Genomic DNA, 15,280 nt, shown 5'->3' on the forward strand with positions numbered 1-15,280 from the left:
GACACTTGGTACATTCAGGTGGATTTTAAAACTTATTATGTTTTCTGTATAGAAACACTTACCAAAGCAAGCTGGATGAAAGAAGACATCTTTGTTGACGCCATGTCAGTGATAATAATAGCTTCGAAATAACATTCACGCTTATATACCTGACCCGTGTCACAACAACTATTATTGTATATTAGTAACACTTATTATGTAGCACTATGTCAATATTTATTACACTATTTATGTAATGTAGCCCTTATTACATTGATGATATTACAGTAATAGTAGAAATATACTATATTATTGAGTCACTTGCAACAATAATGTGGAAAAATGAAATGCGGAGGTAATTAAATAGATCCTGAAGAAACATGTATTAGCTTAGAAAACTCACTAGATACAGGATAAGTTACCTGCAAACATCTACACCAAAAACTTTTATGTACTTATAACCAGAAACAGATTAAAACTGGGTTGTGGAGGTCAGATACACAGTCACTCCATGTAAAACACTGGTATTCAGCTGCATCCGGTGAGACTGGAAGTCGACTTCAACAAAGTTTGGAAGAAAGGCTAGGTTGGCTGACTACCAGCAACAGATTAAAAGACAAAAACGCTTATCTGTTATCTGTCAAGCTAATATTGAGGCGTCGTTATTTGGCATCTATTTATGTATTTAAAATTATTAATTAAAACAACATATTTATATTTAACAATTGCTTAATAAAACGTAAACTACAACAAAAATATACATGTAATACATTATTTAGGACATTTGTGCATTTTTATTCTTGTAGCGCGCAAAAGCAGCAAAGCACTATTGCTCTTTGAACACTCACACAAATCATTAATTCATTCAGGTCGAAAGTTGACATTTATGATAGTCCATTGACTATCACAAGTCATAAAGTATCACATGTATCATTTCATTATACATAAAGTGAATTTCCCGCCAGTTCAGAAGGCAGGGCTATTAAGAAGAGCTGGCAACAAACGCCTGGCCACTCATATCAGTGGGTTAAGCAACTTTTGGTTTGGATATTTCATACCTACATGATCGCTTAGTCAAATCTAGACTTAGTCATATTTCAGCTGAGTGTCTCCGAGATTCAAATCAAATTAATGTTTAGGTTTAGTTGACTGCTTTTAGCATCCCTGTTCGGTGTTCAATATTATAGTTTGTCTGCATTTTATAAAATTGTCACTTATATGTCCGTTCGTTCGATCGAGTCAAGCTCTTTACGATGGGCGGCAACAAGTTTTGATTTTGTTGTCTACGCAATGATTAAACGAATATTCGAGTAAAACTATTCCGCAAGAATGTATGTGTGTATGGAGCAGAAGGCTTCAATAGTTATCATCTCCGGCTGGGACATTTCAGAGATGGCGTCTCTGTACATCGCTGATGTGTCGGTCTAAATAATAAGTTGTCCCTTTCTGTGTTTCAAAAAATGTGCCCCATGTCACTCGACGTATCAGTGCCGTGGTAAGTACGAGTATAAGTAGTATCTACATGAGTAGGCTTTCATCATTGCATCAGCCTTTGCACGTTTTTGGAGTAGGCAGTTGTTATTTGCACTAACTGTGGGTGGAACAAAGAGGTAAGAATAAAGTCGATATTAAAAGCAATAAATTATTTATTTACACATTTTATGGCCAAACACATCTAAATTTGACAAACAGCTGAAATATACCTTAAAGTTTAATTAAACATAGAGACTTACATTCATTTATTCCATTTGTTCTGAAAAGAACTTAACAAACATTTATACTTAACTTAACCCGAATCCCACAGTACATTGGAACTAAACAGAATATATCACTATCGCATAATAACTCAGAAATAGCAGTCAATTTGAACATTATGAAGAACATAGATTGTACAGCAACGTATATCATGAACATAAATTGTATAATATATTTATAATAACGCCGTCACTAGCATAGTGGTCCTCACTATCGTCTGTAGTGAACACTCATTTACACACACACTCTATCGCGCATGAAACAACAATCGCGCGTGAAAGGGGAAAGGAAAGACCACGCGCAGCCAACTTATTATTCTGTGGCGCAGCGCTCATCTGTCAAGCCCGCAAAAAAAATCGCGAGCGAAGACCGCGCTGCTTTCCCGCGCGTAATCCTGTACGCTCCTACGTGCGATGGAGTGTCTGTGTATCGACAGCTATTTCTGCAATTCTATCTTTGGTCTGGTCGAATACATAACTAGAGCAATGAATACTCATGTACTCTTATTTAAGATCAAATGGTAAACCGGGTAAAGATATACAAATGCCCTTGTTTCCTCCGTTATCGCATGGATCGCTGTTCCTGGGTTGATTGCACGGATCTGGATTAGTATTGCCGCATGAGCATGGCTGAGGATGACCGCATGGTACTCGTGTGGGCGTTACGCATGGATCCGGGGTCGGTGTTGGGCATGGAGTTGGTGTTGGACATGGAGTTGGTGTTGGTGTTGGTGTTGGGCATGGAGTTGGTGTTGGTTTTGGGCATGGGCTTGGTTTTGGCGTTTGGCATGAGCTTCGTGTTGGTGTTACGCATGACTTCGATTTGTCACATGTATCTATTTTAAGAATAGGATCAAGAATAGACAAAAGATTCGGGTAGCTGTGTACGAAATTACACAGGACCAACACCATCTGAAATTAAAAACATAATTGAATTATGTCGTTAAAATAATTAATTAGTTAGTTATTTAATTAATACCTCTCATTATGTATTGGAAGCAGACTCAGAACAAATATGTACTGAATCAAATATTTTTAGAGTTTGCTTAGATCCACAACTCAAGTAAAAAATATCAAAAAGAAAATAATTATCTTACCAAACTGAAGCCGATAAATGAACGCATCTTTGTGAATGCTGACTGAGTTATGACTGATAGAGTCACGTCTCACACTTATATACCTGAGCGACGAGCATGACATGTTGCGTGACATAGGTCACATGTGTCAAGTTATGTCAGTTGCCTACTGCAGTAAATGTTTACTAAATACTTATTCTTTTGTTAAGTTAATTTTCTTTTTAACCCTGAAATGCGATGGCTGATTGCATTATTTCCACAAGTTTCAGGTGTTGCAGGTAACTCTCGTTCAAGCGACACTAACTTAAACGAATTCCAAAACGTCTATTATTATAAGATTAAATTGTAAATCTATGTTCGTGTTATTTCCCGTTTTTAATATTAATGGAACTCCTTTACCAAAGATATCTTTACTATCAATTAATGACTGACTGGAACTAAATGTTTTCATACTATTAGCCCAAACATCGTGACGTGACGACTTAATTTAAGCTTCCATATTAACCTCAGCATATAACATAATATACGCATGTTATGGTTAGTATTGACTTATTTATACAACATATATTTGATACACTATACATATTTGTAAATATATTTTTTATTTGCCTTCAATTTGTTTTATTGAAACAGTTGTGTGATAACTTTACCCTTTCGCGTTGCTTAGTTATCATCTAAAACGCGGGAATAACACCATCATGTGAAAATTTTCACGTTGATTTGCTTCAAATCACTCCTTGGTGGGTCGTGCTAAATTCTTAATCACAAGATCTCGTAATATAAGATTTCGAAGTTTTTCGAATTGACATCTACAGAAAGAAATTTCAATCACCGAAATTCTCAATCGTTAGCCAAAATTTGATAAAGTTCTTGATATAATTAGGATTTTCTGTCATACTGCCACGTAATAACGTGGTTGTATTTCATAACATACTTGGTAATTTTAAATGGTGGTGTATGCGACCGTGGAATAAAACAAAAATTGTTTGCGAATGAACCTAGCTACTAAAAAGGATATAAATTTCATTGAATGCCTCTAAAAAGGCCAATTAGATTGAGATGTTATTTTTGTGCCAGATGTACTTATTTCTCAATGACCGCCTCTGTGGTCTGGGTTGTTGCAGTCGGTAGTCGGTGTATACGGCTACAAAAACTAGGTATTTATGTATTAGAATCATCCAAATCCGAAATCAAAGATCTAAAAATCCGAGTTAGATTTGATATGATTCAGTTCGTAGCGTTCGAATTCACCTCTCGACGTACCGCATCATAGCATATTATTCTGGCCAACAGTCTAACGCTCTACAGGGTGTAAATGACAGCTAACCGAAAACTTTACTGGTAAGTTTGTGACACTGTATGCGCGAAATTTACTCCAACGATATTTCTCGGAAATGATTGGTTCCCGAGTTAGTCATTTTTGAGCGTTCAATGTATAGTGAACAACGCGATGTATCTCCGCGCATGCCTACGAGATTTCTGGCGGCGGCGGCGCGCTGAGCGACGACATGTCGCGACGCATCGTAGGTACGTACGCGTACCACCACGTCTATGCGCTCACTAGTATGCAACGCTATCATTACATAACAATCTTATGTATCGTTTATGGTATCGTAAGTAGGCCCGTATGTTACAATAGCTCATAGTAAAATTGTAAGTACGTACTTGGCTTACGTGAAATCAAACAATAATAGCAAAATGTAACCAATAATAAGGAAGTGCTAAAACAAATTGTTATCAATGTCTATCAACACGCAAATACCTGGTGTATGGCGAGAGTTTGAGTACCTTTGGATCCGGACGTACAGGTGCAGAGCACGCCGTGCACTTCCACGTGCTTCACCATACATAACACATCAACATTTCTTCCTATTTACGAACACAACTGCACTTCGAAAACAATAACAACAAAAATAATAACAATAAAAACACTAACAACTCAAAACCGGAACAATAACAAGTAATAATAAACAACAGTTCACACACGACACGACGAATAGGACATAACGAACGACACCGGTGAAGAGCTTCCGTCTTCCGCGAGCGAATTGCTCGAACTATCAAAGAGAGCCGCCGGCGCGGGCGCCTCTCCGCTCACTCGCGCCGCCCCTCGCCCGCGCCACCCGCTCCCTCCGCGACGTCCGCGCGCGCGCCGCGCTTTGGTGACGAGCGACGAGTTAGGGTCCCAGCGAGAGATTAGATTCAATAAAATATTGATGTGGCATTACTATTTTTACTTGTCACAGTTGTTACTGGTTGCATTGTAGTTTTATTCAAATATCGAATAACATTACAAACATTATTGATGTAAGTTTAAAACACTTTGATATTTATAACATAAAATCAGCTTAAAGTAAATAAAATAAACACGAAACGTTTATTTAATTAAACCATAAAAAATGTAGGTACATAACAATGATAACAATCAATATCCATTAATATTCTTATCAGAGAAACTAACTTATCATAATTCATAATCCCCGGAAAATTACTAAGCATCCATTTTGTCGCATCCCATCTATGTAACATCCACGCGCGGTCGCGGCGTCACGCGTCACTACGGCCATCTACTTTTCCGAGTCGCACCGCGCTTGTATGAAGTATGAATGAGCGTGTAAATATCGAATAGAATTTTGCAAGAACAAATGTAAATGCAACAAAGCGACAATACATGTTAAATTGTTTATTGCTCGAACTATCAAAGAGAGCCGCCGGCGCGGGCGCCTCTCCGCTCACTCGCGCCGCCCCTCGCCCGCGCCACCCGCTCCCTCCGCGACGTCCGCGCGCGCGCCGCGCTTTGGTGACGAGCGACGAGTTAGGGTCCCAGCGAGAGATTAGATTCAATAAAATATTGATGTGGCATTACTATTTTTACTTGTCACAGTTGTTACTGGTTGCATTGTAGTTTTATTCAAATATCGAATAACATTACAAACATTATTGATGTAAGTTTAAAACACTTTGATATTTATAACATAAAATCAGCTTAAAGTAAATAAAATAAACACGAAACGTTTATTTAATTAAACCATAAAAAATGTAGGTACATAACAATGATAACAATCAATATCCATTAATATTCTTATCAGAGAAACTAACTTATCATAATTCATAATCCCCGGAAAATTACTAAGCATCCATTTTGTCGCATCCCATCTATGTAACATCCACGCGCGGTCGCGGCGTCACGCGTCACTACGGCCATCTACTTTTCCGAGTCGCACCGCGCTTGTATGAAGTATGAATGAGCGTGTAAATATCGAATAGAATTTTGCAAGAACAAATGTAAATGCAACAAAGCGACAATACATGTTAAATTGTTTATTGCTCGAACTATCAAAGAGAGCCGCCGGCGCGGGCGCCTCTCCGCTCACTCGCGCCGCCCCTCGCCCGCGCCACCCGCTCCCTCCGCGACGTCCGCGCGCGCGCCGCGCTTTGGTGACGAGCGACGAGTTAGGGTCCCAGCGAGAGATTAGATTCAATAAAATATTGATGTGGCATTACTATTTTTACTTGTCACAGTTGTTACTGGTTGCATTGTAGTTTTATTCAAATATCGAATAACATTACAAACATTATTGATGTAAGTTTAAAACACTTTGATATTTATAACATAAAATCAGCTTAAAGTAAATAAAATAAACACGAAACGTTTATTTAATTAAACCATAAAAAATGTAGGTACATAACAATGATAACAATCAATATCCATTAATATTCTTATCAGAGAAACTAACTTATCATAATTCATAATCCCCGGAAAATTACTAAGCATCCATTTTGTCGCATCCCATCTATGTAACATCCACGCGCGGTCGCGGCGTCACGCGTCACTACGGCCATCTACTTTTCCGAGTCGCACCGCGCTTGTATGAAGTATGAATGAGCGTGTAAATATCGAATAGAATTTTGCAAGAACAAATGTAAATGCAACAAAGCGACAATACATGTTAAATTGTTTATTGCTCGAACTATCAAAGAGAGCCGCCGGCGCGGGCGCCTCTCCGCTCACTCGCGCCGCCCCTCGCCCGCGCCACCCGCTCCCTCCGCGACGTCCGCGCGCGCGCCGCGCTTTGGTGACGAGCGACGAGTTAGGGTCCCAGCGAGAGATTAGATTCAATAAAATATTGATGTGGCATTACTATTTTTACTTGTCACAGTTGTTACTGGTTGCATTGTAGTTTTATTCAAATATCGAATAACATTACAAACATTATTGATGTAAGTTTAAAACACTTTGATATTTATAACATAAAATCAGCTTAAAGTAAATAAAATAAACACGAAACGTTTATTTAATTAAACCATAAAAAATGTAGGTACATAACAATGATAACAATCAATATCCATTAATATTCTTATCAGAGAAACTAACTTATCATAATTCATAATCCCCGGAAAATTACTAAGCATCCATTTTGTCGCATCCCATCTATGTAACATCCACGCGCGGTCGCGGCGTCACGCGTCACTACGGCCATCTACTTTTCCGAGTCGCACCGCGCTTGTATGAAGTATGAATGAGCGTGTAAATATCGAATAGAATTTTGCAAGAACAAATGTAAATGCAACAAAGCGACAATACATGTTAAATTGTTTATTAGAGATTTTTATAGCATTAAAGAATATCAATAGGATTTTTTGTCGTTCTGTATGTATTTGTACGTGTAATAATAAGATATCACACATTTAAAATCTTATGAATTTACCTTTTATCGGAGAGCGGGATAATTATGTAATTTTCATTTTTAACATAGAACAAACGTTACTAAGTAACGCTGCATACTAGTGAGTGTGAGGCTGACGGCTGTGTGCGTAATCGTGTGTCTGTGTGGCGCGCGTAGGTACGCGGCGTGACGTCGACCGTCGCGGCCGGCCGCCGCCGGCGCGGTGTCGTTGGCCGCGCCGCGCGAACAGCTGATAGCGAATTTATACGTTGTTTTTATCCATTGCTGTTTTTTGTGAAAAACAGTAATATGACGGATTTTTTTTCATATTCATGTTGCATTGTGTAGTATTAACGAAATAATACCAAAAAAAATAAAAAAAAACGCATAAAAAATCGGAAAAATCAAGAAATAACCGATGAAAATTTTCAACGCCATAAGCACCAGAATCGTGTCTAAAGTCATTTTTTTTCGTTTTTGGTAGGCTGTCTGTTACACCCTGTATATAATCTGTAGGAATGGTCCCACTTGGTCGGCTGGACGATATGTCTATATTATAGTCTTTGGCTCATCACGTTACCGTGTATCTAAATAAAATTGGTGAGGTTCAAACATACAAAAGCAAAGCTCACGCCTTAGCCTTCGTGATTGTTTCACGTTCCGGCTGGCGGAGTAGAAGCCCGCCAGGAGACGCTCCACCGATATTATGCTGTCGATTTTCTTTTTGACAGCGAACATAAAAGTCATTCCGCGTCAGATTAAACGAAAAAATCTCATAAGTATTGAATAGTCTTCCGAAATTCTCAATTCTTTATTTGTTGGTTTAACATCAATTTTAAATATTTCCATCTATTTGGTTTTTTAATACTTTTAAAATGTAACGGTAACCTTCGCATCGCTGTCCTCGGGTGACGCGCCCAGAAGACTGACATCGTTACCACGTTCAAAGGCAATGCTTTTGATATCTTGTATATTTGGAGCGATTTTGAATTAATGCTGCTCTCATTTCCTTGTTTCATATTCACATTTATAGAAACACATTAATGGCTACTAGTTTGGTATTGTATAAACGCCTACACAAATCACGAAAAATAAATTACGTAAATTTTTCACCGGCTTAAGAATACCAAATTTTTATGTAAGTATAATTCAGTGTTGTAAATATTAGAAGAGGATACTGGATTAACTACCAGTAACACTAACTAGTAGTGGCTTAACAAATTATTTCAGACCTTTATAGATTTTGCAGGCAGCCGATCATTACATTCTCTAGTTAAACTAAATGGGTATAAATAACAATATAACTACAAGCAATCAATTATTTATTATTTACTAGCTGACCCGCGCAGCTCCGCTCACACTTTCTTGTTTTTATTTAAAACCGTGGATTTTCAAGATTAATTCAAGACCAAAATTGGCCAAATCGGTTCAGATGTTCACGAGTTTTCGCGAGACTAAGGAACAGCAATTAATTTTTATACATATAGATTAAACTACGCACAGTTAATTTAAAGATAAAGGTATCGTATGTTGTGTGAGCTAGTCATCATAGTTGGCCGCCTGCTCAACGCATTTGACTTGATGTAATATTTACTTTATAGTTAAGAGTCAAACTCTATAAAATGAACGTGGTTTCCAAAGCACGGTAAGACGAAGATCGTCACCATCTCGGACACGTTATACACGCTTTCCGATAATAATATGTTAACTACAAATAAACAACTAAAACAAGAAATAAGGCAGCGATATAAACAAGCATTTTATTTTTACGATGTATTTTAATTATTTACATTTTTAAGTAATAATCTATTTAAGAATAATAATTAAAACTAAACATTAAATTAGTACATTAAATTAAAATTTTGCACGTACAAACGAAAAAAAAATCAAGGAATTAAATATAAATAAAAACGATGTATTATTATTTTGTGGTCAAAGTGTAGTAGTGTCGTATTACATTACTTGATGGAAACTCATGCAGTGAAATCATTTAACAAAGTATCAGAAAAGAATTTTAATTTGAAGCCAAATAGCAATACATCGTTAGATCGTTAGTTAATAGTCATTGGGTTAATTTCCAGGCTTATCGCATGGGTCTGGCTTATTCCCAGGCTTGTCACATGGGTCTGGCTTATTTCCAGGGTTTTCATCAGGCTTGTTTCCAGGCTTATCGCATGGGTCTGGCTTATTCCCAGGGTTTTCATCTGGCTTGTTTCCGGGCTTATCGCATGGGTCTGGCTTATTCCCAGGGTTTTCATCTGGCTTATTTCCAGGCTTGTCGCATGGGTCTGGTTTTGGTGGTTTACAAGGTTCGGGCTTTGGTGGTTCACAAGGTTCGGGCTTTGGTGGTTCACATGGTTCCGGTTTCGGCTCATCGCACGGGTCCGGCTTCGGCTTATCGCACGGATCCGGCTTCGGCTTTTCGCATGAATCGGGTTTTGGATTTTCACCTGAGTCTGGCTTCGAGTTTTCGCATGAGTCTGGTAGTATGAAGCCGGGGTCAAACACTGAAAGATCCGGGTAACTCTGTGCAAAGTTACATAACACCAACAACATCTGAAAAATAAGAACATACTATTTAATTACACGTGACGACTAACAGCTACGGAGTTATACAATAGCATGTGTTAAGTGATCCAAGGTCCGGCCTGACAATTGTACTAATATTATTAATGCGAAAGTTTGTGAGAATGTATGTATGTATGGATGTCTGTTACTCTTTCACGCAAATACTACTGAAGCGATTACGATGAAATTTGGTACATAGGTATCTGAAGACCCAGAATAACACACAGGCTTCCTTACTTTTTATCCCGGAGTTATCGAGGGATCGGAATTTACATGGGAAAGGTTTCCACGCAGACGAAGTCGCGGGTGGCCCCTAGTCGTCTATATATCAGCTTAGCTTTTTTTCCAAACTATGTTGGATTCGGCTTCCAGTCTCACCGAATGCAGCTGAATACCAGTGATTTACATGGAGCGACCGCCTATCTGACCTCCACAACCCAGTTACCTGGGATATAACATGATACCCTTCGGTAAGAGTGGTTGTCAGACTTTCAAGATTCTGACTACTGTTACAGCTGTCAAATATCTTCGAATGACCGCTGGGACCCACAATTAGACGTGCCTCCGAAATCACGTCACCTCGTTAACTAAACCACGAACTCCTCTAAATGTCTTTATCGTCTAAGGTTTAATATTTAATTAAAACTCTCTTACGCCAAAACAGCATTGATTTCTATTCAAGTCTGTATATTATTATAATATAAATATTATCTTACCAAACTGAAACCGATAAATGAACGCATCTTTGTGAATGCTGACTGAGTTATGACTGATAGAGTCACGTCTCACACTTATATACCTGAGCGACGAGCATGACTTGTTGCATGACATAGGTCACATGTGTCAGTCGCATATTATCAATATTTGCTAAACATTATTTCATTATGTTTAATTTTATTTACTTTTGCGTATAACAAACCCTGCAAATGCGGAGAACATAATATTATTTTTTTTGAAAGAAAGTAAATATAATTTAAATTTTTTTTTTTTTTTTTTTTAATTTATTTCCCACAATTACTCACGAGGACCTTAGCTGACATCATAAGCTGTAGGTGAGCAAAATGCTGCAGTGTTGCATGCATTCTTGCAATTGCTCATAAGTAGAGTTAGGATATCGCTCCTTCTCTCACATCTACGACTCATTTATGGTAACCTTCATACAAACTTTAAAACATATAAACGTGCACGTACTCGTATAAGGTTAATATTGGCTCTCTCATTATATCATTACTTATATCTATGGATATTTTTTTATTTGTTTTTAGTTGTTTTATTGAAACAGTTGCTTCGTATGTGACTGAGTGTGAATACATTACTTTCACGGGATTATTGTATTGAAGCTCACCGCTAGATATACTAGTAATCGGTGGGTTAAGCGACCCTCGGCGCGGTCAATCCATAGATGAGTGAGCGCATTATGATATTTGAGCTGAGCGTCGCCGTACTTCGGACGTTAATAGTTGATCTCGGCCGTTGTCTGTCAAAACGACGCTCGTTAAGCCTTATGGAAAGCCTCTTGGGTGGCTTGAACAACTTTGACATTAAAGTGGCATTTAACCATACGTTAAAATAACATAAATAAAATACGCCTCGTATTCGTATACACTTTTGCTTTTCTCTTGTTGTTATATTGTGTGAGCTAGAGCTAACTACAAATAACAAAAACAATTAATAAGGTATCAATATAAACAAAAACTTTATTTTTTTCGTCATATTTTGTGGTCAGAGATAATTCTTGGCAACACGAAAGGAACAAAGTATTACATTATTTGAAGGAAACTCATGCAGTGAAAACATTTACCAAAGTATCAAATAAGGACTTTACAAAATATAAATCATTTAACTTTTGAACTCTCGCTTTGCATGCTTAACGTATAATAGAATACGGGTCTTGAAAATTTTAAGGTAAAATGCGTGTTCGCGCAAATTACCGTATTCTATTATACTTACATTAAATAATTTAAGCCAAACAGCAATCCATCTTGAGATCAATAATTAATAGCCATTTGGTTAATTTCCAGGTTTGTCGCATGGGTCTGGTTTGTTCCCAGGGTTTTCATCAGGCTTGTTCCCAGGCTTGTCGCATGGGTCTGGTTTGTTCCCAGGTTTGTCGCATGGGTCTGGTTTGTTCCCTGGGTTTTCATCAGGCTTGTTCCCAGGTTTGTCGCATGGGTCTGGCTTGTTCCCAGGGTTTTCATCAGGCTTGTTCCCAGGCTTGTCGCATGAGTCTGGTTTGTTCCCAGGTTTGTCGCATGGGTCTGGCTTGTTCCCAGGGTTTTCATCAGGCTTGTTCCCAGGCTTGTCGCATGGGTCTGGTTTGTTCCCAGGGTTTTCGTCTGATTTATTTCCAGGTTTGTCGCATGGGTCTGGTTTGTTCCCAGGGTTTTCATCTGGTTGGTTCCCAGGCTTGTCGCATGGGTCTGGTTTGTTCCCAGGTTTGTCGCATGGGTCTGGCTTGTTCCCTGGGTTTTCATCAGGCTTGTTCCCAGGTTTGTCGCATGGGTCTGGTTTGTTCCCTGGATTTTCATCAGGCTTGTTCCCAGGTTTGTCGCATGGGTCTGGTTTGTTCCCTGGATTTTCATCAGGCTTGTTCCCAGGTTTGTCGCATGGGTCTGGTTTGTTCCCTGGATTTTCATCAGGCTTGTTCCCAGGTTTGTCGCATGGGTCCGGTTTGTTCCCTGGGTTTTCATCAGGCTTGTTTCCAGGTTTGTTGCATGGGTCTGGTTTGCTCCCAGGGTTTTCGTCTGGTTTATTTCCAGGTTTGTCGCATGGGTCTGGTTTGTTCCCAGGGTTTTCATCTGGTTTGTTCCCAGGCTTGTCGCATGGGTCTGGTTTGTTCCCAGGTTTGTCGCATGGGTCTGGCTTGTTCCCTGGGTTTTCATCTGGCTTATTCCCAGGCTTGTCGCATGGGTCTGGTTTGTTCCCAGGTTTGTCGCATGGGTCTGGCTTGTTCCCTGGGTTTTCATCTGGCTTATTCCCAGGCTTGTCGCATGGGTCTGGTTTGTTCCCAGGTTTGTCGCATGGGTCTGGCTTGTTCCCTGGGTTTTCATCTGGCTTATTCCCAGGCTTGTCGCATGGGTCTGGTTTGTTCCCAGGGTTTTTGTCTGGTTTATTTTCGGGATGGCCACATAAAACTGATTTTTCAAAGACGGACACAATGCTCGGGTAACTCTGTACAGAGCTACATAGTACCAACAGCGTCTGGAAAAGAACACATGCAATTACGACACACGTTACAATAATAGCTAGGGTTGTCACTGGCATACATACACTAAATACATGGCAGCTGCAGCACCGCAGTGTTACACTTGACTCATAAAATAACAGAACATACATACGATACATAGCATATCAATAATTCCCTTTGAATGCACATAAATGACTTAATATGAGTTGCTCTAAACAGCTATCAGCTACATGATCCGTATGCGTATCACGTATCTCAGTTGACCACTAGTGTACGTCAAATTAACGGTCATTATTCAATACATTTCTGGTTTAACGTAACGAGTTAATGACAGCATGGTGACTGTCAAATAGTTGTCAATTGAGATATATTAAAGGCCTCCTGGGAGCGTGCGATGCATTCGTATGTAGGAGTGTTTTTATTTTACTTTTGTTTAGTTGCATTAATAAAACAGTTGCTTTCGATAGTTATGTATATGGATTCACTAAATGTACAAGTAAAATATTTGCTTGACTTAAAGACGGGTACATTTAAAGATAACAAACGTGACCGATCATTCGAGTGCTACCGCATTCGAAACTAAATGGATTCCTTAGCCTTGGGTGACTTATATGAAAAGAGGATACGGGAGTAAAAAGGTAAAACCAAGTTAAATAATAAAATTAGTTTATTTAACAATAATTATTACACTACTTTCTAAACATACTCTAACATAATATATTAAATCATTTGAAGAGACAGAAGAGTTACAGCAGACACTGGCCGATCCATTGACGTTCCCAGATTGCATATCAATACTTATACCCCTCACACCGCTCAAAGCTTCCCCTCATCATCACAGAGTTCTCGTTCTTGAGGTTTGGAGGGACAGTCAGCACTATTGTTCTAGTATTTTTCTTAAATTTTATGGTCGAGCGTACTGGGCAATAATGTTAAAAATTTTAAGTATTCCATTAAATGAGAAAACTCTTCGTAGGTCGTCGTTTTCTTTCATACAATAGATCGGTCTGGGTGGAGCGTTAAGCTGTGACAGTGACCGTCTCCGTTGTAATCGACACGACGGTGACTGTAGTCTGTAGTAGAGGGATAGCTGTGGCGCCACCGACAGCATTACCGACCCCGGCTCCAACGTCAGGTATGGAACCGGCATTACCGAGTGAGTTCCCAGCGATAATCGCGGCGCCGGCGGCGGTATTTCCAAGTGAGGTCCCAGCGTTAGTCAACGCACCGGCGGCGGTATTGCCAAGTGTGTTCCCAGCGTTAGTCAACGCACCGGCAGCATTGTCAAGTGAGGTCCCAGCGTTAGTGACCGAACCTGCGACTTGCCCAATTAAATCTTTGAGCACACTTGTGATATCGACCACACTTGTGACGTCGGCCACACTGAAGACGAGGCCGCCGACGCTACAGAGAGCGCCGCCTAGCGAGCCGCTGGTGGATCCAGCATTAGCAACCGGAAAACCAATCTGGAAATTTAGTATGCTTGGGGTAATAAGCACACCGATAGATAGGAATAACGGAATCTGAAAATAATAAAAAACTAACAATAAAAAAATCAAAGTTCCCGCTCATTGTTTCTTATTCTGATTATCGTCAACCATGAATAAACCGGATATAAATGTATTGAAGTTTTTATTTTTCGTCAGCACAAAATGAATTTATTTATTTATAACGGAAAAATAAAAAATTATGTCTTCTTTAAGCTGGATTATATTTAAAAAACAAATAAAAAGCCGTGAAAATCAGGATTTATATCACACTTTTGAGGTAAGTACTCGTAACATTTATTAAAACCATTTGAGGCACATAAATCTTAATGAAGTACACATTGATCGGTTCTAGAAATACATTCAAATATTCACAAACAGATATAATGATCACTTACCAAGGGCAACACAAACCGCGCAACCATCTTGACTGCCTGTAAAAAACACACGATGTAAAAAAATCACAACTTTGTGGCTTTATACCTTGTTACTGTAAAGAACGTCATTTAAAACAAATACTTATTTATTAGAATAAAAAAGCTGTTGCATTGTTATAATATAA

At 38.9% G+C, this 15,280-nt stretch overlaps 2 protein-coding genes across 2 annotated transcripts; both read right to left on the reverse strand.

Annotated features, from left to right (window-relative positions):
• Nucleotides 1–9,332: 9,332 nt before the first annotated feature.
• On the reverse strand, nt 9,333–10,897 carry LOC142981753 (uncharacterized). The gene is made up of 2 exons (XM_076127853.1): nt 10,761–10,897; nt 9,333–10,032 (listed from the first exon to the last, which is right to left on the reverse strand). The coding sequence occupies exons 1-2, from the start codon at nt 10,785–10,787 to the stop codon at nt 9,547–9,549; spliced, it is 513 nt and encodes a 170-aa protein (XP_075983968.1). The 5' UTR covers nt 10,788–10,897; the 3' UTR covers nt 9,333–9,546.
• An 819-nt stretch (nt 10,898–11,716) lies between these two features.
• On the reverse strand, nt 11,717–15,222 carry LOC142981752 (uncharacterized). Its single transcript, XM_076127851.1, has 2 exons — nt 15,117–15,222; nt 11,717–13,245 (listed from the first exon to the last, which is right to left on the reverse strand). The coding sequence occupies exons 1-2, from the start codon at nt 15,141–15,143 to the stop codon at nt 12,055–12,057; spliced, it is 1,218 nt and encodes a 405-aa protein (XP_075983966.1). The 5' UTR covers nt 15,144–15,222; the 3' UTR covers nt 11,717–12,054.
• Between the last annotated feature and the right edge of the window lie 58 nt (nt 15,223–15,280).

This window comes from Anticarsia gemmatalis, chromosome 20 (assembly GCF_050436995.1).
Source record: "Anticarsia gemmatalis isolate Benzon Research Colony breed Stoneville strain chromosome 20, ilAntGemm2 primary, whole genome shotgun sequence".
NCBI classification, from domain to species: domain Eukaryota; kingdom Metazoa; phylum Arthropoda; class Insecta; order Lepidoptera; family Erebidae; genus Anticarsia; species Anticarsia gemmatalis.